Source organism: Xenopus laevis, chromosome 7S (assembly GCF_017654675.1).
Source record: "Xenopus laevis strain J_2021 chromosome 7S, Xenopus_laevis_v10.1, whole genome shotgun sequence".
Taxonomy (NCBI): Eukaryota; Metazoa; Chordata; class Amphibia; order Anura; family Pipidae; genus Xenopus; species Xenopus laevis.
Genome location: NC_054384.1, coordinates 12,170,263 through 12,197,294, shown reverse-complemented (window position 1 = coordinate 12,197,294; position 27,032 = coordinate 12,170,263). Strand labels below are relative to the sequence as shown.

Below are 27,032 nucleotides of genomic sequence, written 5' to 3'. Positions count from 1 at the left end.
AAAAAATTTCAACTAAAAATTCGGATTTTAGTTTTTTGGATTCGGACTTTAAAGGGATACTGTCATGGGAAAAAATTTTTTTTCAAAATGAATCAGTTAATAGTGCTGCTCCAGCAGAATTCTGCACTGAAATCCATTTCTCAAAAGAGCAAACAGATTTTTTGATATTGAATTTTGAAATCTGACATGGGGCTAGACATTTTGTCAATTTCCCAGCTGCCCCAAGTCATGTGACTTGTGATCTGATAAACTTCAGTCACTCTTTACTGCTGTACTGCAAGTTGGAGTGATATCACCCCCTCCCTTTTCCCCCCAGCAGCCAAACAAAAGAACAATGGGAAGATAACCAGATAACAGCTCCCTAACACAAGATAACAGCTGCCTGGTAGATCTAAGAACAACACTCAATAGTAAAAACCCATGTCTCACTGAGACACATTCAGTTACATTGAGAAGGAAAAACAGCAGCCTGCCAGAAAGCATTTCTCTCCTAAAGTGCAGGCGTAAGTCACATGACATGGGGCAGCTGGGAAATTGACAAAATGTCTAGCCCCATGTCAGATTTCAAAATTGAATATAAAAAAATCTGTTTGCTCTTTTGAGAAATGGATTTCAGTGCAGAATTTTGCTGGAGCAGCACTATTAACTGATGTGTTTTGAAAAAAACATGTTTTCCCATGACAGGATCCCTTTAATAAATAGCCCCCTATATGTGTATATATCCCGAATAGGGTGTGATGTGCTCTTTTGTCTGACTTGGGGGCTAATTTATTATAAATCAAGGATCAGGATACATTTTTTTTTATCCCACAACCATTTGTATTTTCCATCAAAATCCAAAGATTTAACTAATTAAAACAAAAAAAAAACTTTCACGTTTTAAAATAATCTTTTGATGGAAAGAGAAGGTTTAAAAACCCTACATGAAATGTATTTGTCCTTGTTTCAGCAGAAAAAAGAGTGTCATCTCCCTGTGTTTTTTCATTAAAATAGGTTTTACTTTTGTTAGTGTTAAAAAAAATACCCATTTGTATAAAAGCAGCTTGTGATTTCGCTATGTTCTAAAATGGTATTGCTCCATGCTAACTCTGTTTCTTCTCTGTTTTTACTGAAGTATGAAGGAGATGCGCCTGCTAGTGGATATCATATCAGTAGAAGGCCAGTTGGTGTGACACCTGGTTTATATGGTGCAAGATTTTCCATGTTGTGGGTAATTATTTGATCTTTAAGAACCATGTTCTTAAAGCAGAAATCCTTGGTTGAAAACCCAGTTTTGCTTCTGAAGTTTCTGTTTTTATGAGACCCGAAAACAAGGATGCAGGACCACATTAAAAGTGAGGAGACACTCTCCCTCTTATGTCATGTGAAGCTCCAAGAATCCTGGGAATCAAATCCAGTTTTGCTCCTAAAATTTCCCATTTCTTGGGAACCTAACCCCAGTTTTCATGGGATACTTTGTACCCTCCCTGCACTACATTGATGGACACAAATAAGGGTAAAACCAGGAAGTCATTGGGATCTGATCAGCAACTGCCCTGACTTTGATTTAAAATCCAGTGGGTGAGCTTTAGCCAACAGGGTATTCCTTAAAAAATGGAAGTATTAGGAATGAAATTGGGGTTCCTTCCCAGTGTAGGGCGAAATATTAATAAGGCAACCTAAGGTAGAGTTTCATCTTTATACACTTATCTGCAACAGCCGGGGGCTGTCAAAAAGATTAATTGGGCAGTCTGGCTGATTTTTTACCCTCTGCATATAGGAAGCAGCACCCTGAATGAATCAATACATTTTTTTAAAATGATCTTTTCTACCAGTATCTGCAACATCACCCTCTTCCAGGAACATTCATTTCTGAGCCATGAACCCCCTATCTTCCATTCATCAGAATGGAAACATCGACCTAGCAGTTGTACTATAGTTCAATATCAAAAATGCCACTATAAATACTCTTGGGCTAAACAATACAATTTTGGTAATTGATTGTGGTTTACCAAGTCTGAGATTTCTCAGTGGAGGTTCTCAGATTTCTCAGTTGACGTTGATGTCAGAAGAATGATACCATGCCACAGTTGTATTTCTAGTCTCATCAGTCAGGCAAATAACCAGCCATGTAAAATAAATGGATGGGTTAAAAAGTGTGAGAATGTCTACGTTAGTAAAAAACAGAGTTGTCTTAGTGAATCGAACTTTGCAGACGAATAGAGTTGCGCCTCTTTGAAGGAAAGTAAAGAAGTTCTTTAAAGACATCAGTTACTGTTCATCAATGTGGCTCCAGATTGCCATAGAAATTGAAGATAATCCAGAAAAAAAACAGTTTTTTAATCAACAAAGTAAGGAGATACCTGGCTCCATGCTTATGTATGCAACTTGAGAGCAGCACATTCATGAGTTCCTAAGCCTGAGTCTTCCAGAGGAATGGGTTTCTAGTTGCTGCTGGCAGTGGATGAGCAAACTGACCCACACATGTTGAGATTAGCGTTTTCTGCTTCAGTTTCACCTTCTGTTTCGGTTTCAACCTCTGCTTCTGCCTCATCAGTGGATTCCAGGCCTGATAATGAGCTGGGGATCTTCTTCAGTCTGACCGAAAGAAAAGTAATTGGAATTATTGTTGCTGGTTCTTTTTAACCACAAAAGATTCTTCTAGGTTTTTACTGGAAGCACTTTAAGGACAAAAATATACACATATAAGAGAGAATCAGCTTCCATAGCCTATGAACCATAAGTGCTGAGATCCCCTAGAAAGGAGGACGTTACCCAGGGATACTCTACACAAAAGCATTGGGTGTGTTATTTTGAGAAAAACAAACAACGCACAATTCCTACAATGTTAATATTTGTTTCTATGTCGATGGCCTTGTTCTTGTCTTCCTCAAAAATGTTATTTGCCTTTTAATTTGGTTATATAAACTCTCTCTAGATAATGCTTTTACATTTCCTAATGCCTAATGGTAGCTAGTCACAAAAACATCTGCTCTATTTCATCTAACAGATAATGTCATTATCAATAAATGTGTTCTGGTAGCAGGAAACATATTATTCTATTAGCAGGCTATTTTGGATGTGCAACCAAGTCGGTAATGTTCAATGTATTATAATAGACAGCATGAAAAGCAGCAGCTTTTGGAAAAAAGAAAATAAGGCCATGATTTCTGATCTCATCAACAGCCTTAAAATAGACCACAAAGCTTGTTTTTCCCTAGGCCAGTGCTCTTCGTATATGTTGGTCCAACAATTGTACCATCTAATGGGGCCTATGGTGACCCATATGGTGACCCATATGAGGACTGAATCGACATGCTGATGCACTCAAATTTTAAAATCTTTTCGCCCAGATATTGGCCAAGCAAGCAGCAGTGCTCCAATGTGTTACTGTTTTGGTTGGTGCATTTACCTATAAGAAGCACATCCCAAAAAACATATTAAACCCCTTCAATGACTTGGGCTTTCATTGCCCTATAAATTATGTTTAAATTTATGTTTATAAATATGGATTAGAATAGCCATTTTCCTTGCCCTACTGGGGTTAAAATATTTTTTATCTAGGGGTTGCTGTGTCTCAATCCAAACCCTCAAGGTAAGACAGTGATCCCCAACCAGTGGCTTGTGAGCAGTATGTTGTTCACCAACCACTTGGATGTTGCTCCCATAAGCCTCAAATAGATGCTTATTTTTCAATTCCAGGCTTGGAGGCAAGTTTTGGTTGCATAAAAAACAGGTCTACTGCCAAGCACACCCTCCTGTAGGCTGCCAGTCCACCAAATGGCCATCACAGCACTTATTTTGTACCACCCAGAAACATTTTTTTCATGCTTGTTTTGCTCCAAAACACTTTTTACAGCTGAATGTGGCTTGTTGGTAAAAAGTTGAGGACCCCTGAGGAAAGCTATTCAGGTATTACTTCCTGAATGATGTGCTGCCTCCAACCATACCAAATGCAGGAAGCAGTGCATAGAATCAGGTGTAGGTCAGTTAGGGTGAAATACTCCTAGAACACTCCTAGACCAGTGGTTCCCAAACAGTGAGGCTGGCCTTGGGGCTTGGGGAAGTGGCTAGAAGATTTCCCAGGTTCCAGTCCAGTTGCTCTGCAAAATACTCCTGGAACCCCAAACTGAAGGTCATTTAGGCTGACGGCACACAGTGGAATTTTTTACGTGCAGGAGCAAGCTTCAAACCTCCCCAAGTGCCTTCACCCTTAAGCTGACAATTGCGGTGTGTCTTAAAATTATGGCTGGATGACTGATGCACTAATGTTTCCATGTATCTGTAACCTTGTTATGAGAAAAGTCGGTTCTGACCAAATGGTTGTATCTTAGAGGGGAACTTTGAGCCCAAAATATCTAGCTGGATATTCTTGGAAAAATAGAAGATGGCTGATACAGCAACCATGTATTTATTTATTTCTTTATATGAGATAAGGGGGGCTTGATCAAATGCTGGACAGTCAATGGAAGCATGAACACCATGAAGGGCAAAATCATTACTCTGAAATAAAAAAGCTAATGATGTAAGAATCTGGTAGAAAACATAGTTGCTAAAACCAGTCACTACTATTAAAAGGTACAATTCCTGAGTGAACCATTTCCCATCCTGTTAGAACTTACTTCTCTCGATTAAAAATGACAAATTCCTGTTGTAATGCATCCAGGCATTCTTGCAGGTAGTCATCCTGCGGAGAAGAAAAATTCAAGAAATGCATTTTGAAACACGCAGTGTCTGCAGTCTGACTTACTTCTAGTTCAGTAAAATCATTTAGAAAGTCACTTAGCTTTAAGGGCAAATCAGATTAATGGCAAATTAAGTTTTTAGAACAGTCTGTGAAAAAAATAAGCTTCAAAAAGTTAGTTTTCCAACTTGCGGAGTGGCATTGTTATTGCGGTTATCAAGGTGACCTAGGGCATTATGAACTATGGAGTACAGTATCAACTCAGAGCTTTCTCCAGGATTCTGCTTAGTACAGAAAATACCAAAACGTGCACAAATGTATGTAATATTTTTATACAAGCAATGAGCAAACAGAAGACAGATGTGCTATGGAGAGTAGCGATGTGTAGGTTGACCTGAAAACCCATGGTGACCTGTGGGTTGACCACCGGTTGGGTGGCTTTGGGTTGAAATTTGGCCAACCATTGCGGGTTAGGGTTGGGTTTGGGTCGGACTGGGGAAGTACCCTCCTCCACTGCTCCCAAAGATTCCCTGTCTTTGAACCACTGGCATGCACAAAAGTAGCGCACAAAGCAAGAAATTGTGGGTACAGGTTGGCTGCGGGGTCTATAATAACAACATTTTGCTGGTTAGGGTTTGGGGGCAGGTTAAGATTTTGTAAGTTAGGGTCAGGTGGGGATTTCGTTTTTGCTGACCCACAAATCACTAATGGCTCTCTAAACATATAAATAAGAAAAATGCAAAAGATAACAACTAAGAGGTACAGTGTCCCTGTAATCTTCTATTAGTGTCTACTGCATCAATCACCATAGGCTTTAACCATCGGCAAGGACCAGTAATATTATACCCAAAAATCTATATATGCAGAGCATAGGTGGTGTCATCTTTAAGTGATAAAAACTAGGCATATCTAGTAAATCAGACTTACTGACTGTGAGCTGTCTTTACTGTTATCCCTGGACTTGTTCTTGGCAAGTCTTTTCTTCTTTTTATGCAGTGGCCTGGACTCCAATATCATTTCTTCCAGCTCAAATGTGGGATCACAATGTAACCGGCCTTTCTGTAAAGACAACCAGGTAGAAACAAGGACGCTTAAATCCTTAAAGGGATACTGTCATGGGAAAAAAAAATTTTTTTCAAAATGAATCAGTTAATAGTGCTGCTCCAGCAGAATTCTGCACTGAAATCCATTTCTCAAAAGAGCAAACAGATTTTTTTATATTCAATTTTGAAATCTGACATGGGGCTAAACATATTGTCAATTTCCCAGTTGCCCCAAGTCATGTGACTTGTGCTCTGATAAACTTCAATCACTCTTTACTGCTGTACTGCAAGTTGGAGTGATATCACCCCCCTCCCTTTTCCCCCCCAGCAGCCAAACAAAAGAACAATGGGAAGGTAACCAGATAGCAGCTCCCTAACACAAGATAACAGCTGCCTGGTAGATCTAAGAACAACACTCAATAGTAAAAACCCATGTCCCACTGAGACACATTTAGTTACATTGAGAAGGAAAAACAGCAGCCTGCCAGAAAGCATTTCTCTCCTAAAGTGCAGGCACAAGTCACATGACCAGGGGCAGCTGGGAAATTGACAAAATGTCTAGCCCCATGTCAGATTTCAAAATTGAATATAAAAAAATCTGTTTGCTCTTTTGAGAAATGGATTTCAGTGCAGAATTCTGCTGGAGTAGCTCTATTAACTGATTCATTTTGGAAAAAACATGTTTTCCGATGACAGGATCCCTTTAACAACTCATTCATGGTTACACTCACAGGGGCAAACGCAACACCAAAAATCCAATTAAGTTTCTACCTTTGTGAGAAATATCTCCTTCTAAGAAGATTAAATTTTCTAGCAATTTTACATTAAAAATATAAACCCTTAAAATAATGAAACAAAGTCTTGCACAGCTTGTTTTTTCTGAATGGAACTAAATTTGAATAGTCACCAGCCGATTTTAATAACATTTGAGATCACGCTTTTTTCTGTGATTCATGAAAAGTTTAACAAATTCAAACCTTTTGAGATTTATCAGTTTAAAAAAAAATCTTTTTGTGTGGGTGACATGTCCCCTTTAAGGTTGTTTCCATCTGAAATCTGTAGCGTAGATGCAAAACGTTGTTGGCCACATACTAGAGCTATGGGTCCCTTAAATTGGGACATGGCTGTAACTGATAAATGTAGGGATGGGCTTAGGCTTCTTGGAAAGGTTCCACAAATGAGGGAATCATTTATCTTGGAGGTGATAGTCTGTGTCAATGTGATTCCTCCTTAACAAAATACGAATAATGGAAGCCATTGCTTTTACTTACATTGGGAACAAAACCTGGCTCCACTTTTTTTTCAAGTATGTCTTCCCAAACTGTGTCCGCAAGAAAGGTTGAATTCTGAATATCCAGAAGACAAGAACAACGATTCTCGGGGTTGACTGTCAGTAACTGGGGGGGAACAGAACACAAAAGTGGAAACTCAGCATTTTTACTATTTTGGTATTTTCTGGTGAGCAAAGGCTCATTATTCCCACATATTTTCCTGCAGAACTGTGCTTAGTGCAGAGGAATACCTATACTGACATACATTTATGGGGTTATGTGTAATACAAACAAAGTTTGCCCAGAAGCAGTAACCCATAGCAACCCTGTGTGGTGACCTATTTAAAGCAAACATCTTATTGGTTGCTATGGGTTACTGCTCCTGGGCAAACTTAGTATCTATCTATCTATCTATCTATCTATCTATCTATCATCTACCTATCTCTATCTATCTATCTATCTATCTATCTATCTATCTATCTATCTATCTACCTATATCTATCTATCTATCTATCTATCTATCTATCTATCTATCTATCTATCTATCTAATTAGCTATCATCGACCTATCTCTATCTATCTATCTATCTATCATCTATCTATCTACCTACCTATATATCATCTACCTATCTCTATCTATCTAGCTATTTATCTATAACCTATCTATCTAGTTTAACTATTGTATCTATCATCTATCTAGATATCGATATATTCCGCCTGTGTCTTTCTGTCTGTTTGTCTATCTATCTATCTATCTATCTATCTATCTAGCTATCTATCATCGATCTATCTATCTCTATCTATCTGTCTGTCCATATATATTATAACATTAGCTGTGTACACTAGACCTTAGATCTACATAGATCCATCCATCTTTCCTTCCACCCATCTTTCCTTCCATCCATCTTTCCATCTTTCCTTCCATCCATCTTTCCATCTTTCCTTCCATCCATCCATCTTTCCATCTTTCCTTCCTTCTATCCATCTTTCCATCTTTCCTTCCTTCTATCCATCTTTCCTTCCTTCCATCCATCTTTCCTTCCTTCCATCCATCTTTCCTTCCTTCCATCCATCTTTCCATCCTTCCATCCATCTTTCCATCCTTCCATCCATCTTTCCATCCTTGCATCCATCTTTCCATCCTTCCATCCATCTTTCCATCCATCTTTCCTTCCTTCCATCCATCTTTCCTTCCATCCATCCATCCATCTTTCTTTCTTTCTTTCTTTCTTTCTTTCTTTCTTTCTTTCTTTCTTTCTTTCTTTCTTTCTTTCTTTCTTTCTTTCTTTCTTTCTTTCTTTCTTTCTTTCTTTCTTTCTTTCTTTCTTCCTTCCTTTCTTTCTTTCTTTCTTTCTTTCTTTCTTTCTTTCTTCCTATCTATCTATCTATCTATCCATCCATCCATCTTTCCATCCTTCCATCCATCTTTCCATCCATCTTTCCTTCCTTCCATCCATCTTTCCTTCCATCCATCCATCCATCCATCCATCCATCCATCCATCTTTCTTTCTTTCTTTCTTTCTTTCTTTCTTTCTTTCTTTCTTTCTTTCTTTCATCTATCTATCTATCTATCTTTCTATGCCTATCTGCCATCCCTAGTTTAGCATACACATAATTTCCCCAGCAGATGGCACTAGTGAAACAGGATAAATCTTGCATGAATATAGTAAAAAACAAAATTGAAAAGAAAATTGAAACCTTTTTTTGCAATCTTCTAACCAAACGTATATTTGTATACTGCTCATATTCCATCCCTTTTTCTTATAAAAGCTTCAGCATTTCTTAAAACAGATGGGGACGTTTTATCATGAAAAGTAGACATAAGGGGGGGCTACTTGCTATTAAAATAATGGAGAATAGTTTTGCAGCAAATCATCTAAAAGTACTTTTCCATTCTGATTTCTGAAAACAGCAGAAGTTTCAGATCGGGGCATTACAGAGGGCTGCCAAAAATACCATGTTTCCTGCCACAAACACTCTGAGTAATATTACTTATTTTCAGCTTTTACGGGAGTGAAATGTCCAAGCTCATGTCAATGATACAGAGCCGAGCACAGAAAATATGACTCTTGCATCGGATATATGGAGCAAACTGTATTTTACTGCCATTGCTCAGGAAATAAACACATCCATCAAAGCAGTCACTGAAAAAAGTAAAAAAAAATGTTTGCCAGCAGAATCAAGCAAAGTGAAGCTTTGCGTTTAGTTTGTGATCTGAGATTTTCTTTTTGGTTGACATTAAGGAATTTGTGTAGCATTTACACAGGACTTTTTAGCCTTCCCTATATCAGCGGAGCTTACAATCTAATATGATAAAAGTTGCCTGATTTCTAGTAACCCATAGCAACCAATCAAATGTTTGATTTTCAACAGGGAACCAATAAATGCTGACTGGTTGCTATAGGTCCCCATTAGTGATGGGCGAAATTCGCGAAACGGCGAAAAATTCGCGAAACGACGCCGGGCGTTTCGCGAATTTATTCGCTGGTGGCAAATCGCGCAAATTCGCCACGAATAAATTCGCCCATCACTAGTCCCCATATGGAAAGCGGTAAGTTTATCCTTACATCCTTAAATGTCCATGCTTTTGATAATTTCCCATTGTATGGTTGCTATAGGTTGCTGGATATAACATTATGCCATCACTTTATCAGAATCAACAAATAAATTTAAACTCTTTTGGTAAATAGATGTTCATTCTCAGTTTAACATATTTCAGTGGCACAGGTTAAGAGATCCAGGTATTAGGTATGAGATCCATTATACAGAAACCCATTATTCAGAAAGCTCTGAATTGCAAGAAGACAATCTTCCCCTTAGACTCCATTTTAATCAAATGATTCACATTGAAAAAATATTTTGTTTTTCTCTGTAATAATACTAAAACAGTAGCTTGCACTTGAGCCCCACTAAGATATAATGAATCCGTATTGGAGGTAATACAATCCTACGGGCAAAACGATTTTTAAGTAGACATAAAAGGGGAGTTATTTATCAAAATCCGAATTTATCTAATCTTTTAAATAAATAAAGTCCGACCAAACTATAATCCACGATTTTCCCTTATTTATCAATAAAAAAAACTTGAAAAAATTGTTGCATGAAAAACCTGCATTTTTCAAGTTTGACGCCTGAAAACCATGAAAAATTTGAGTTTTCATGGAAAAACCCGTGTCAAACCCCGAAAACTCAACATTTAATACATTTAGAACATTTACTAAGGGTTAAAACATTTTCATATGGTTAGGAAAACAATTAGAAACCTTTCTCAAATCTTTCCTAAGCAGAATAACATCAGAGCAGCCTCTTTCTTTCTCCTGACAACTTCCTTGACTACTTGGTGGTCAGACTAGTCAGAAACTGACCAGCAGGTGGCGCTGTTGTAACAAAATTCATTCATATTAACAGCACATATATCCCTTAATATCTTGGAATAAAAAGAAAATAAATAATGAATGTAAATGACAAAAGTGCTAAGAATAGCCCCCTCGTCAATATTACATTCACTTATTCTAAAGTAGGGATATTATTTTGTTATTCACGGTTGGTGGCAATTTTCACGTATATCATTATGTGATGGGTAATTATGGGATTATTAAAATAGCAGGTTTGCTGACTAGTGATGGGCGAATAAATTCGGCAGGCATGGATTCGCCGCAAATTTCCACGTTTTGCCACCTGCAAATAAATTTGTGAACCTCCTGCAAAAATTCGACGCAACCAAAAAAAAACGGCATGTGTCAAAATTGCCGCGCACATAAAAATTGTTGTGTGTCAAAATTATTTTGACGCCCATTGACTTCAATGTATTTTGCAAATTTTTAGCTGTTTGGCAAATTTTCACGAAACGAGACCGCTGGATGTCCCACAATTCTGTAGCACGTTTCTGAGCGTAGCATAATGGGGGGCTGCACTGATATTACCAATTGTAACATATTCTACGTTTAGTCACAGCCACGTTACGTTGTCTCTTACACTCGCATTGTTTTCTGACTCACGAGGTCTAGTGAGTTCCGTACAGTATAACACATTGAGAAGTGAAGGTACAACAAAGCAAGGATTACTAGAAATAACAACCTTGTGCTCTGTAGAAACCCACTAAATCATATTGCTGTGGCTGCACATCTTTACAGAGATATGTAGTACAAATGGAAGAGTTTTAGGGAAGGTTCCAGTGCCATTTAAAGGAGAAATCAAGAACTGAAATAGAAATGGTACCGGGGCAAATTCACTAACCTGCGGAGTTGCGTTAGCGCAGGCTTCGCCACACTTCGCCAGGCGAAGTTTCGCCAGGGCGCCTCTAATTCACTAAAATCCGAAGTTGCACTCAGGGAGGCGAAAGGTAGCTAAGTTGCGCTAGCGTTGATTCGTCAAGGAAAGCGCAAGTACGCTAGCGATGCCTAATTTGCATACGGCACCAAGTTAAAGTACAATGGACGTATATGTAGCAGCAAATACATTACACTACACAAGCCTGGGAAAGCTTCATAAAATAGAGTTGTTATATTGCCCTATACATGTGCCCACTGTATAGTTTAGATGCCAGATGTTAGGAAATGTAGGGGGGAAGGAGGGTACCCCCAAAAAAATGTACGATCTTTTTCAGCCTATCACCCTTAAAAAAGGAAAAGACGCCAGCGTTTTTTGAGACTTAGAAAAAATTTCTACTTTTTTGGAAGCAAGTCCTATCTACTCTATTGCACTTCGCCTGGTCTGAGGTGGCGAAGGCAAGTCTGGCGCAAGAGGTAATGTTCAGTAAAGTTAGTGAATTAACGTAGTAATAGTGCAACTTCGCCTGGCGTAAGGGTGCGAAGTAGCGCTAGAGTAGGTCCACTTCGTGAGCGAATTTATGCCAGCACCCGTTAGTAAATCGGCGAAGTAATGAAATGACGTCACGCTGGCGAATTTGCGCTAGCGTTAGGCGATTCGCACGTGAATTTGCCCCGGTGTATTTTATATACTGAGGGTAATGCAAAAAGCTAGAGGTTTAGCAGCTGTGTGACAGTAATGATCCATGGCTTCAAAGTTGTCCCCAGCAGCTCCCCATCTTGGAACTTCCATCTAAAGGTGGCCATAGACGTTACAATATGATTATTCCTGAAAATTGTCAGCTATACAGGTAGAAACTTGTAGCTGATGATTCAGCACTAACAATGTCGCCCAATCAAAATTTTCCTGCTAGTCTGACTGACAAGCCAACTGATATCCAAGTCTTCTGCCAATATCAGTTGGCTCGTCTCCCACCATACACACACACCGAATATCGTACGAAAATTTGTTTCATACAATATTATCAGTGCGTCTATGGCCACCTTTACAAGTGTCAGTGGCACTGCTCAGTGTGTTCTGGGCTGCTGTTAAGAAGCAAAGCTCAGGGGTCCTAAAAATTATGAAACAGCAGAAAGTGAGACTATAGAAGAATGAGCTACAGGGATACTTACAGTACTTATCAATTGTGGTGCAGACTGCTGCCATGTAATGTGAATTCATTATTAATAGTCCTTGTTGCATTCATTTTAAATTGTATATAAAATATCGTGAGAAGGTCCCAAAGCCAAAGTGACAGTAGGCCAGAGCATGTGCGATGAATCCACAAAAATGAAGATGGAGAACTACTGGGGTATCTTTGGAGGCTCAGGTCCTCACTGCTAAAGGGTTGGTAGGGAACCCAAAACATCTAATTCTATGTTGAGCTTTACTCCTCCTTTAAATCTAAAGAATGGATATGTGGGGAAAGTGCATAATGACTATAATGGTGACACTAGAAGAGGAATAGAAGAGCAGGTAGCCCCCAATGGGACAGATGTTTATGTTTTATTGCTCCACATATGAATTGCAACCCTTTCAAAAGATACTGTATAGATGGTTGTGATTCACCATGTAAAGGTCTCCTTATGTGTTGAGATCAAACTGACCATTACAAGACAGGGTGTGATGCCTTCAGAACCAATGCTGTGACAAACTAGGCATCCGGTTGGGGGCCAAGTGTATGACAGTTGCTCCATCCAACTTTTTTATGCATACATTGGCTGTTTTGCACATGAACCCATTATTATCTGTATCTATGTATAACAAACACACAGGCATACATATCCAGAATGGAGCTGGGATTCAAATGATATTGTTTCCATCTGTAGCAGAGAAGGGTGATCAATGGAGAACAAGGAGGCCAGTACTAAATTGCATATACACAATGGATCAGAAGATGGTAAAAGATATGAAATGTTTTAATATGACAACTGGCCACAAAGCTAGAATGTGTATTGTAATTAGCTAGCATTTTCTGGCTTTAGTTATAATTAGCATGAAGAATAAATTGTGCCGTGTCTCTGGATTCATTTTGTGGCATAGCAGAGAGGGGATGAAAGATAAAGAGCAGATAATTACCTTCCGTAATAAACCAGTCATATCTTTTGACCAGACGGATGAATACTGGACAGTAAGTGTGCTAAATAACTGAACTAATGTCTCAACGGGGCTACTGGAATGGATATCATAGGGTCTCTATGGAAAGAGGGGAAAACAACATCATTACATGGTCAAGAAAAATAAAGTACTCAGAAAAACAATATGACTGAAGATTTTCATTCATCCAGGTCATCGTATATCTAGTATAAGTAATCATTGTAGACATTTCACTACTCATCCGAGCAGCTTCTTCAGTTCAACTGACTGGTATCGAAAGTCCTTGGCATATAAAACCTTCCGCTTATCCAATCACATTGTAAATCTTCAGAGAGGTGACATCTGAAACTCACAGGGGTTTGATTCTGTGCTTGGATGAGTAGTGAAACGTCTTCAATGATTAATCAGCAAGTCCAGCTGTTTTCGAATTACTTATACTAGATACTCAGAAAAACAAGTTTGTATGTTTTGAGTAAAATTCCTACCCATCCTCGGAGCATTTCGAATGCCATTATTCCTAAAGACCACCAGTCAACTTCAAACGAGTATCCCGTTCCACCGTTGACAAATGACTGAAATATTTCAGGGGCTTAAATAGAAAAAACAGACATTTTGCATTTTAGTCAGTGTCTTGATATTTCTTTCATAATATATTGGACTGCTGGAGGACAAATATTTTGTAGGAATATGTATGAAGTTTACATTCTATTATGGCTAATAAGGTATATTATAACATTAGCCGTGTACATTAGACCTTCTTCTATCTATCTATCTATCTATCTATCTATCAACTATCTATTTCTATCTATCTATTGCTATCTATCCACCTATTATCAATCTATCTATCTATCTATCTATCTATCTATCTATCTATCTATCTTTCTTTCCATCCATCTACTATCTTTCTATCTATCTAACCATCTATTATTAATCTATTGTCTATCTATCTATCTATTTATCTATCTATCTATCTATCTATCTATCTATCTATCTATCTATCTATCTATCATCTATCTATATATTATCAGTATCTATCTATCTATCTATCTATCTATCTATCTATCTATCTATCTATCTATCTATCTATCTATCTATTTATCTATCTATCTATCTATCTAACTATCTATTTCTATCTATCTATTGCTATCTATCCACCTATTATCAATCTATCTATCTTTCTATCTATCTTTCTTTCCATCCATCTACTATCTTTCTATCTATCTAACCATCTATTATTAATCTATTGTCTATCTATCTATCTATCTATCTATCTATCTATCTATCTATCTATCTATCATCTATCTATATATTATCAGTATCTATCTATCTATCTATCTATCTATCTATCTATCTATCTATCTATCTATCTATCTATCTATTCATCTATCTATCTATTCATCTATCTTTCTTTCTATCTATCATCTATCTATCCATCCATCCATCCATCTTTCTTTCTATCTATCTATCTATCTATCATCTATCTATCTATCTATCTATCTATCTATCTATCTATCTATCTATCTATCTATCTATTTCTATCTATCTATCTATCTATCTATCTATTTCTATCTATCTATCTATCTATCTATCTATCTATCTTTCTTTCTTTCTTTCTATCTATCTATCCATCTATTATTAATCTATTGTTTATCTATCTATCTATCATCTATCTATCTATATATTATCAGTATCTAGTATCTATTTATCTATCTTTCCATCAATCAATCAATTTATCTATTCATCTATTCTCTATCTGTCCATCTATCATTTACTATCTAGCTTTCTATGTATCTTTCTAGCTCTGCCCATCTATCATCTACTATCTATCTATCTATCTATCTATCTATCTATCTATCTATCTATCTATCTATCTATCTATCTATCTATCTATCTTTCTATCTATCTATCTATCTATCTATCTATCTATCTATCTATCTATCTATCTATCTATCTATCTTTCTATCTATCTATCTATCTATCTATCTATCTATCTATCTATCTATCTATCTATCTATCTATCATCTATCCTACACATTTCAGGTCAACCTGCTCATCATGTGTCAGTGTCTATGGGTTTGTGTGGGCACATGTTTGCGTGGGGGTCTGTGTTGTCATGTGTTTGAACGTGGACCTGTATGACGAGTGAACTAAAATCATTTTTTTAACTAGTGGATGCTTTGATGCTAACTATCTACATTTAATCCAGGAGATCAAAGCTAATTTAAAGCAAGTCAACAAAACTGACAGTTGTCTATGAACCAAATAATTTCTTTGTTCTCAGTTTCCTTTTAAACATTCTCATTTCTTTCCTTGATCCCTCAAAAAGAATACTAAATAAATATTTATAATAAATAATAATACATAGACCTCACTCACTTGAATTGGTCTGGATGAAACTGAACATCAATCCTCATAAAGCAAGTATTTATTAGACCAAATTACCATAAAACACAGTGACAAATGTTTCATGAATCACTTGTACCATTTTTACTGTTCCGACATAACTTTAAACATCATTTTTCAATATTATTTTTCATCATCCAGTAGGGAATCAATTAATTCTAGGTCTGGATCAGAGAACACATTTCAACAAATGCCTTTTTGACCATTTGGAAAAAAAGGTCCATCATTGTGGTGGGATGAGTTAACAAGTGATGTCACAAGCAGTCTAAAGGAATGCTGATGTCACCAAGATGGGATATTTCATGTTGTATGGAGGCTTGGTAGTGACTGGCATCTCTGATATTAGCAAGGATTTCAGAAACTGAACAAGGACATTACAGAAGGTTTTGTAATGGTCGGACAATCTCTTGTAATTTATTTATTTAATGCTTTACATCATCTTGGATTAAAATGCTTTATATTTAATCTGATAGATCAGAACAGTAAACAGTAAAAAATTACAATGAAATTTTCACTTAAAGCTGTAAAACATATTACAATGCCCGCCAGGTGGGTACAATAATGGCATTTCATGTGGGGACATTTCATTTTATAGTGCTTGGTTGCGAGCTCCTAAACAGGTAATTTATATTTTTCTTACCCATATAGGGTTTGGTCCCAGCTAAGGATGTGGCTCTTTCACCGTCTTTGATTATTGTCGCCACATTAAAATCTGTCAGATGAGTATGGCCTAGAGAAGCAGGACAGAATACATCAAGAGTGAAGCATTGTATTTAATATGCACATTTGTTATTCAGAACTACTTCATCTGGTTCACAAGGTAACACTGCAGAAATACTGATGAAGAAGGAGAAAAAGAAGAATCATGAGTAAATTTAAGCAGGGTCATTCAAGGTTGCCTATGTGAACCCTTTCTTAACTCAACAAGAAAGTCTCTATGTTACAGCATAAAAATACCATCATACCACCATTGTAGTATCTACATTACAGGCTGCTTTTTTAAATAAATAATTATTTCCAGTTGATAATATTGTACATTATAGCCCAATTACATTATTATAGAAACTCTCAGATTATGGTGCATAGAAAGCAGTCAAAGTCTTATCAGTAGGTAAGCTCTTGAGATATCAAAGGTGGCTTTAGTGCTTTTTATTTTTTGCACCCAGGTCAAGTTCAAGGGCAAGTTTAGGCAAGCAATGAATATTGCCAACTCAGTGGTTCCTCAACTGCATCTAAGGACAGAGACACACATGGAGATTCATCGAGATTAGTCACCTGGTGACAAATCGTCTCTTCTTCAGCCTAATAATCTTCACGAACTGCCATCCCACGGGCTAAATTGTGAATTGCCGGTGGGATGGCACTCAGAGTGCTTTGTTTTTCGAAGTCACCCAAAGTTTTCTCCCCAAATCTTCTTGTCTGTCTCTGCCCTAAGCGAACACAGCTGACAATCAGTAAAAGTCCCTGTACATATTCAAATAAAATGGCCCCATCATATATTACGCTCATAAATCAAATGGAAACTCTGCATAAATGCCCAACCACTGGATTCTGTAACCATGTAAATAACTATCTCCACCAGCCCATGAACAATTTTAATTAAATTACAGCATTCTCATAAGATTAGAACATCTCAAGAGTCCTCAAGAGTAGGGTCCCTCTACAAAGAGACCTTATTATATATACGTAAGTATCAACCTATTTGTATTCACTTCACAATTTTTGCCCTTTGGATTTCCAGTTTAGTTCCCTCTGAATCCATATGATTCATGTTATGTTTCTCATTTGGATCTTCTGAATTAAGTGAAATTGCTTTGAAATTTTGATCACCCAAGAATGCAATGTTCTAATTTTAATACGCTAATTTGTATTCACCTTGGGATTTGGCCAATTGTTTACCAGATGATTTAATATTCAGCCAAATACAACATTTATGAATTCAGTGATCCCAAGTTCTTCAGTATCTCACAAGTTTCTATTCCTTTATTAACCAAACCAAAAGATCTATAACTCCCAAGTGGAAAGCTCACCTGTCTCTTCAGTAATTCTGCATTCTATCAGCCAGCTCCGTGGCAGCAGGCCAGGGGTATGTGAATAATAAATATAGCTATCTCAAAGTAGAGTTTTTTAAGCACCCATGGATGTCTGCCATCTGGTTGCTGGGCTTAATCCAATTTTATTTTCTAATTTCTCCCATCAAAATATTTCATGAACCTAAGGATATTTTTTCAAGAGTTTCTTGAAATATCATTTTGATGTGTTTAAAGGGGATCGGCACCCAAGAACAGTTTTTTGCTAATTAAAGAAAATATATTGAATCAAGTTTCCAACATGCATTATTTAATATTTTTTAAATGTATTTTATTTATTTTCAATTTTCAAGTCATTAGAAAATATAATTGCTATTGAAATCAGTGATTGTTCATCCCTTTGCATCCTGTGTAATGTAATGAAAACATTTAAGGGGTTATTTATCAAGGTCTGAATTTATCTCAATATCTCAATATCGGCTGCTACAAACTCCGATCTAATCCGCTCGGGTTTTTAATGCTTATTTATCATTACATTTTCCCGAAATTACCTTTATGGGAAAAGCTCAGATTTTCAAAAAATTTTTGTGAAATTGCCCGAAACCCCCGGGGGGGTGTTTAATAAATTCTGAAAAAATCTTGATTTTTTTAAAATCACGAACTTTTAGGATTTCGGGTATTTTCGGGTATTCACAGTTTAGTAAATAACCCCCCTGTTACATGGCTGTATAGTGGAAGTATCTTAGAATTATGTATTTTTTCATTGTGTAAACAATTTCTTTTAGGTGGACACCCCTTTGAAAAAGAAAAGTATATAGATTTCATAGGGAAGTACAGAAAGAGTCAGACGAGGACATTTCTTTTTTCTGACCTTGCTCATCAAGAAGAATGTTGTCTGGTTTCACATCTCTGCAATAAAGGAGAAACAAATTATGGCAGTGCTACCACTAGTACATCAAGTCAATTAGAACACACAACTCAAGAATGTACAAATAATGACCTGGTTACAGCAAATCTTATATTTGTTTTACTAGTCTCCCTTATACTAGACCAGAGTCAACTGTGTCAACTGACCAGTAAAATTGATTGGCTAGTTCCATTGATTCCAGTTCAAATTGAGGAACCCTTCAGCAAAACCTACAGGATATCCACTACACAGCATCTTATTTACATCTGGTAAGTCAACCCAATACATTACGGTTTTCATTAAAGGTTCACCAACAATTCTCTGTTATTCATACCTTGCCAATTAATAATCTGTAGTGATGAGCAAAATGTTTTCACTAGGCATGGATTTCTGAATTTTGCCATCTGGGAATTTATCACTACTAATCTGCCAAACAGTTTTATTTATATTACAGCCTATTACATTGGAATTGTGAGTCAAAAAATATCCGAACATTACATTCAACTTCCAACTTCGCATTAGCGATCACCATGTGACCAGATCATCTAATCATTGCGGTCAAATTATGGACAACCTCCACGAATACGTACTGTGGTTTATTTGTACTTGCCTTTATTCATGAACCCATATGTGTGTATTTCATGTAAGTCTTTGGGCCAGTTATGAAAAATTACAATTTGAAAATTTTTCACATTAGTATAAAATTTGCTTTATTGTGCTTCAGTATCCATGCAGATGAAAAGCAGGTCCAGATACTGATACAATATTTTTTTAAGAGCAGAAATGTGGAAAAGGAAAAAAAAAGAGATTTCCGATGAGAGAAGAGTTTCACTCCCATACCTATGGATTATATGCTGACTCCTTAGATAATCTAAAGCTAAAGCCATTTCACAGATATACATTTTAACAGTCTCTTCTGTAAACTGGACATTTTGCTGTAGATGGTATCGCAGATCCCCGCCCAGGAGCAGGTCGACCACCATAAACATATCTTCTTCATCTTGGAATGAATACCTGCACAGAGAGGAGATATAACTTTGTAAATCTGGCAGCAATTTAGCCCAGCTAACATTAAACTAAATTGTTCAGTCCCGAAGAGACTGTATCAATAATTATTCCATTTACAGTGCTGTATTTCTTAGGTGATTCTTATTCATTCTTTTATCTAAGTAACAGTACATCATTAAATAAATGCTAAAAGGGTTTGGGAATGAGTAAAGAAATACATCTACGTTCTACGGTCTATACAACATTTGTTATTTAATAAGACAGAAATACAGAACATTTTGCATGATTATTGGCCAGCTGTGAAACATTAACACAAGTGAATTCTCTTCTTTAGCCATTTTAAATTGGTCTTAAATATTAATAATCTAAACTGATACAGAAAGTTTATAATGGTTCTCTTATAAGGATTTTTTTGTCCTTTACATAGTTGCTAGCATTAGTGATTTGCCACCTGCAAATTTTTTTGCAAAACTGTGGCAAAAGGTTCGCCAAGACAAAAATGGCGCAAAGACAAAAAAAATTCGCCATAAGGAAAAACTCAAAGGGGTATATTTATACAAAAAGGGAAGTCAGAGATTGCCACAGTCCTCTAGAGTGAAATTCTGCCACTCTCCATTCATTTCTATGGGTTTTTTAAAAGAGTATTTATTAATGGGCGAAAGTGAAAGTTCATCCTTTCAAAATCCCATAGAAATGAATGGACAGTGGCGGAATTTCAAAAATTTGAGAAAAACCACCCATTAACTTTTGGACAAAAAGTCATCAAGACAAAAATGTTGGCGAGACAATAGAATTCACTGAGACAAAAATGTTGTCACAAGGAAAAATGCCCAATGACTTTGATGCATTTGGAGTAAGAAAAAAAAGTTTGCTCGCATAAAAAAATGGTTGCGCGTAGAAATAATTTTGACATCTATTGACTTTAATGCATTTTTGCCAATTTTTCCCAGTTTCGCTAATTTTTGTTGCGGTTTCACAAATTTTTCGCAAACCAGGACAGATTCGCTCATCACTAGTCAGGAATCGATTGCTGAATCAAATTTGAAGATGAAGAGATATCTCTATAAAAATGTTATTCCATCATGGTAAAATATAGGGGATTATGCTGGCCTATATGTCCATCATCTGCTCAATGCTATCTACTGACATTCTCATTGATATCAATATCTAAGATATCTAAGAGCTTTCTCTAGCGTTTATTTCCTCGTCAGGGAGACGAAAATTTATTGTCAAAAAATAAATCTTGATAGAACATTTTTGTAATTGTTTTCTCAATTGCTAGAAAACTTACATCCTACAAACTCAATTACCTAAACGTTTGGGGGGGGAACAAACTCAATCCAAAAAGATTGTAACAAATCAGATAGCTTGAATGTTAAAAATATATTTCCCATTAACTTCATTGGCAATTTGCCAGATTTTATGTGCATAAATATTCATACAACTTACAATTTTTTCAATTGATGAATCTGAATTTTAGTTCAGAAGACTCAAATTTGATGAAATTTGATGAGACTGCATTTTTTGCAGTAATTCGTTCAAAATATGGTGGATGATCAAGGATTTAAATAAATTTGCCTTTAAAAGACCAGCAACATTATTCTAAATTGTTAGTATACCACAAAAAAAAACACCAAGACTTATTAAACTTTAAAATGGCACAGCCTTTATTAAGAAATAACTTATCGAAACTCCGCTTGCGTTCCTCTTCAGAAAAGGCGATCCATTGTGCGGTGATCGATTTCTCCTCCCTGCCTTCCTTATAGGACATAGCCAGGGAGGAGAAATTGAGCGCCGCACAATGGATCGTCGCCGTGTCACCTTTTCTGAAGAGGAGCGCAAGTTAATTATTCATAAAGGCTGTGTGATTTTAAAGTTTAATTAGTCCTGGTGGGGTTTTTTCGTGGTATACTAACAATTTTTAAAAAATTTTTTTTGATGTTACTGGTCCTTTAAAAATAGAAAAAAATAAAGGATTCAGTGGGAGAGAAAAAAGGTCATGCAATAAAAAGAATTTGCTAATAGATATCAGGTGGAAAATACTATAATTATATAAATTGAAATCAGTTAACTGGATTTTATAATTCCGTTGCTTGATTCTATAACTTACCAAAGATTTACTAAGAAGACATGTTCTATTTCCTGCAAGATCTCTAACTCTCTGAAGACATTTCGTACTTCATCTCGCTCAATACACTGCTGTTTGTTCATATACTTCATAGCGTACATTGTTTCTGTGTCCTTCTTCTGTACAATGCAAACCTGAAGTTTATTAAGAAAAGAAAATCAGTTAATATACGAGGTTTCTATACAATTGTGGAATTCTAAAGGAATGGAAGGTGAAGCAATGGTTCATTAAAGTATAATCATATCATCAGCTTTAACTTTCAGAGCTTCCCCTTGGATATTCAACACACCTTTTTTTTTTACTTAAAGGAGTAGGCTAGTAAAGTAGGCTATAAATCGTACATTATGTTTTGGGCTTCTGTACCAGCCCAAGACAACCACAGCCCTTTAGCAGTAAAGATCTGTGCCCCAAAGATGCCCCAGTAGCTCCCCATCTTCTTTTTTTTACAAATTCGAATGGAATTTGGAGTATTCCCTAGTCGAAGTACACAAAAATAGTTGAATTTTTTTACATTGAATTTTCAATTCAACCCTTGATAAATCTGCCCTTAGTGTGTAGCCTTACAGAGCATTTGTTTTTAGACTTCTCATATCACTTTAAAAAAATACAATTGCAAAATATAGTTACGCTAAGGGGCAGATTTATCAAGGGTCCATTTTCCGAGGTGGTTTTTTTAAACTCCCATCACCTCGAAATTCGAATAAAAAAAGACCAACCGAAATTTATTTAAAAAAAAAAACTAATTTTTTTAACTTCGGATGAATAAGCTGTATTCTATAGTTCGATTTGAATTCGGATCGTATTTGATTGAATTCGAATCGAAGTATTTTCCTAAAAAAATCTCTGATTTTTCAAAGTCCACCAAATGACTCCAAATAAGTTTTAGGAGGTCCCACATAGGCTAAAACAGCAATTCTGCAGGTTTTAGATGGCAAATAGTCAACGTAGAATTTTTAAAGAGACAATACATATATATTTCGATATTCAAATTTTCTAATTCTTTTCTGTATCCTAGTCGAAGAACACTAAAATTACCTAGAATTTTTAATTTAAAATTAGTGCTATTTCGCAAATTTTTCCCCGGTTCGCGAATTTCACTGGAAATTAGCGAATTTCGCTTGAAATTCGAGAATTTTTCGGAGAAGTGAAACGCCCCAAATTCATCCATCACTAGCCATTGTAAATGTTACAGTTAAACTGATATTGGTGCATATGTAAACAAAATCAGTCAACTGAAATATGATTTTTCTGGGAAGAATTTGGGATGATATTTTTGATTTATGATATTGTTTTTATATTGATTCGTATACTTATATGACTTCCCCTGGAAAAACAAGAACAATTAAAAAAGGGAAGGAAAAGTAGCAAATACTACAAAGTTAATTTTTATATTGATCATCTTATATGTCTTGGTATGGTATTATAATATAGGTGCAAACAAAGTGACCTTCATTATCATTACCAAGATTGAATTATTCAATTCTTTGCTATTACCAAAGAAGCACATTGCACAATAAATGTTCTAAAAGCAAGCCATATTCCGTGAGCACCTATGCTCTCCCGTAGACCACATGATTGAGTAGAAGAAAACTTTGCTACGTGTGACTGGCTAAATGTCAGATAAGATTCAATCACAAAAAAGATGGACCTGTGGAAAGGATTTTTTTGTCTGGACCAACAAACTGTTAAGCACTGAGGTCAAAGCATGATGGTTTCTCTTCATGGAACTTATGCTTGGTCCAAATGGGCAGCTAGTAAGTCTGTTTCAAGTGCAAGATGAGAGAATTCAGGTGAATTCAATTTGTAAAATGAAATGAATGTAAAATGTCCAAGCGATTTAATAAAAAAGTGGCAAAAATGTAATAAGCTCCTCATCTTCTCATCCAATCTTCTCATCCCCTGCTGAAGTCCTTATCGTGGCTTCCCATAAAACAAAGAATAACTTTCAAAGCCCTTCATTCCTTGGCACCTATCTTATCTCTTTTCTCTCTATATGTTCCTGGCCAAATCCTCCGCTCCTTTCAGAGCAGCCGCTTGGTTTCACCCCCGATTATTACTGCTGTTTCCCACATAAAGCCCTTCTGTCTTGCTGCTCCTTATATTTGGAATGCCATCCCTGAATTTCTCCAGAGAAAATCCTCCCTCATCGTCTTCAGAACTAAACTCAAAGACTCCGTCTTGGAGCACTTGCATAACACCTGAACTCGGAGCTGGCACTTATATAGTAGTGTCACCAACTGTAACCTACAGCCTCCGATTTGTGTCTATACAGTATGTTACCCTCCCATTTCAACTGTAAGCTCTAGAGGGCAGGGACCTCCATCCTATTGTCTCCGTGACACAAAACACTTAATCGGTATAGTAACTTTACTTTATATTTGTGTATTGTATTTTTTTTACTTATTTGTATTTTATTTGCTTGTTCTGCTAATTTAAGTAAGTCCCTGCTTAGGAAAACATTCATTATTGCCCAGCGACAGATACTAAATATGAGCTTTACACTGCGAGTCAGCAATAAAACATTCTGTCAATAAATTAACTGAAAAAGAGCAGGATTTCAAGTTACAAGCAAATGCACCAGCTTGTAAACCCACAAGAAGGCACAGGATTACTTTTTCCTTGCGCTGGCTGCATCAGAAAAGTCTATTAAATTATACATAGGAATCAGAAGACCTTTATCCAAGACAATAATAATTTGTCTCATCTGCTGCTTTTGTGGTTCGGATAAAGGCAAATATATTTTTTGCCTGTAAAAATGTGGCTTTGAATATATTTTTTATAATAAATATATCTTGCGTTTTGGAGTACAAAGGCTTGCAGTCAGTCTTGAAAGTGCAGAGCAGGGTGCAAAAGTTTGTTTAGAAATTCGAATCAAATTTGGACTATCCCCCCATCGAATTATACTAAAATAAACTAACATTTTCAATTTGACTCCTGCTAAATCTGCCCCTTTGTCTCCCTGTCATACTGTGGCTCCCAACCAAACATTTTATGACAGATACAGTGACAGCCCATAACTCCAAGTTCTGCTAAGACTCTTCAGCTCTCTCCACGCCTCTGGTCTCCAGGTGGTTGCAGTGGAATTTATATAATGTAGGTTGTAATGTCAATGGGGTAAATATACTAAAGGGCGAAGTGGCTAACGCTAGCGAAAATTTGCCAGCGTGACATCATTTTGGCACTTCGCCGATTTACTAACGGTCCCTGGCATAAATTCGCACCCTTACGCCTGCAAAGTTGCGCTCTGGCGAAGGGACGTAACTATGATAATTCGTTAAGTTGCGGATTTTAATGAACGTTACCTCTTGCACCAGGCTTTACTTCACCAGCTCAGACCAGGTCAAGTGCAAAAGAGTAGATAGGAGTTTGTCAAAAAAAGTCCCAAAAAACTCTGGTGTTTTTTACTGGGTGATATGCTGCAAAAGCTCGCAAAAATTTTTTGGGGTACCCTCCTTCACCCTTACATTTGGCACTTATACTATACAGTGGGCACATGTATAGGGCAATATAAGACCTCTATTTAATTTTATTAAGTTTCCCTGGCCTTCTGTAGTGTAATGTAGTTGCTGCAGCATACATATCCATTGTACTTTAACTGCACGCCGTATGCTAATTAGGCATCGCTAGCGTAACTTCGGACTGCTTATCGTATTATCGCTAGCGCAACTTCGCAACAGTTTGGTAACCTGTGTGCAACTTCGGATCTGCGCAGCCCTGGCAAAACTACGCGTGGCAAAGTGTGGCGAAGTGCGGCAAAGCCGTCGTTAGTGCATTTTCGGCGCTTAGTGAATTTGCCCCATAAATAGTCTCATCTCACACAGGGGGTGAGGGACAATCTGGGTACTGGTAGGTATGCCACTGTGTGGGGTCCCCATAGATTCAACCAGCTTGAGAATAACAAGTGCCAATAAGGAAAAAACCTGGTGTTGGGTCTGATCTGCAGCTAGCCTATCTGTATTGATATTCTAGGAGAAAAACATGGTTTCCTTCCCAGGATTACTTCTGTTTTCCATATAAATGATAAGGGAATTACCTTATTCCTAGTGTACTATCCTCATTTAAAGTAAAAATCACCCAGGTGCTGTTGGCTCTTTTTCACCATCACCCTGTAGAACAGGCCAAGATCTTGCAGAGTCCATGAGGAGTAACACAACCCAGCAGGTCTGCAAGGTGAGTAGATGTTTAAAACTGCAGCATATGACTGCTATTGCTGGGGAATTATACAGGCTACAGCTTCTGGGATCTTTATAAATACAACTTAATTAACTCATATTTTTAAGAATAACCTAATCTAAGAATTAGTTCTAATACGTTGAGGCTTGAGAGGCATATAAGTACATATTCATCTTCAAAACAATAGCCTCTAGATGGCAAAAGGTAGTCATTCACCGTCTGTCAAAAAACATGCATGATTCAAAACTGTTCAAACACATGCATGATTCAAACCTGTTTGAAAAGTTTTTTTTAAAATTCACAAGTAGTAAATATTGGCACTTGATCATGGAATAGCTGGTAGGGAGCAGAGTTTGGTTGAGTAAGACTAGGACAATGCACGTGTATTGCTATCAGTAACTCTTTCCTGAACCCTCCTGCCCCCTGTAACTGGCAACAGCACCTGATTTACATCTCTAATTTTCTTATGTCCTTAGTAACTTCAGGGAAGTTTTGTCATCCATAGGAATATTAGGCATTAAAGGCCCTAGCAGGGCCACCAAGCAATTATGTCACATATTACATCCCATATCATCTAATTCTAGTCCATCCCAACCAACCATAAGGAAAAATTTAGCAGCAAAATCTGATTAGTTGCTATGAGCTACAAGACCAGGAGCAAAGATTTATTACATAACAATAAATTCTGTCTCTTCTTAATTTCTAGAATCACTTCTAGTACTGGACTAGTGGACTCCCCACTTTCTTTTACCCATGTTTCTAGGGTAAATATTTATATCTATAACTATCCTCATACTATCATCACAAATCATCTCTACTATTTCTGATTACTTAGCCGCTGCCTGACCTAATTTCTTCATCTTTAATTGACTTCAGCACAAAGATCTATTCTTTTTCCAAACCTTCTCTTGCAGAAAATGTCCTCAGAATAATCAATGACTTCAGAATGATCCATCATCATCACCATCTCTTTTTCAAGCGTTGCTTTGGTGGCTCCAGGTC

The 27,032-nt window shown here is 36.8% G+C and overlaps 1 protein-coding gene across 2 annotated transcripts in view; it reads right to left on the bottom strand.

The window, feature by feature from the left end:
• Positions 1 to 683: 683 nt before the first annotated feature.
• stk32c.S (serine/threonine kinase 32C S homeolog) overlaps positions 684 to 27,032 on the bottom strand; it is a 144,685-nt gene continuing 118,336 nt past the window's right edge. For both annotated transcript variants that reach the window (XM_041570885.1, XM_018227366.2), the window contains exons 3-12: positions 21,840 to 21,991; positions 19,562 to 19,735; positions 18,686 to 18,723; positions 16,425 to 16,514; positions 13,867 to 13,970; positions 13,364 to 13,480; positions 6,978 to 7,103; positions 5,591 to 5,722; positions 4,602 to 4,666; positions 684 to 2,577 (exon numbers count right to left, since the gene is read on the bottom strand). In XM_041570885.1, coding sequence (XP_041426819.1) covers positions 2,424 to 2,577; positions 4,602 to 4,666; positions 5,591 to 5,722; positions 6,978 to 7,103; positions 13,364 to 13,480; positions 13,867 to 13,970; positions 16,425 to 16,514; positions 18,686 to 18,723; positions 19,562 to 19,735; positions 21,840 to 21,991 — 1,152 coding nt within the window. In that variant the 3' untranslated portion in view covers positions 684 to 2,423. The remainder of the gene's footprint in view (positions 2,578 to 4,601; positions 4,667 to 5,590; positions 5,723 to 6,977; positions 7,104 to 13,363; positions 13,481 to 13,866; positions 13,971 to 16,424; positions 16,515 to 18,685; positions 18,724 to 19,561; positions 19,736 to 21,839; positions 21,992 to 27,032) is intronic.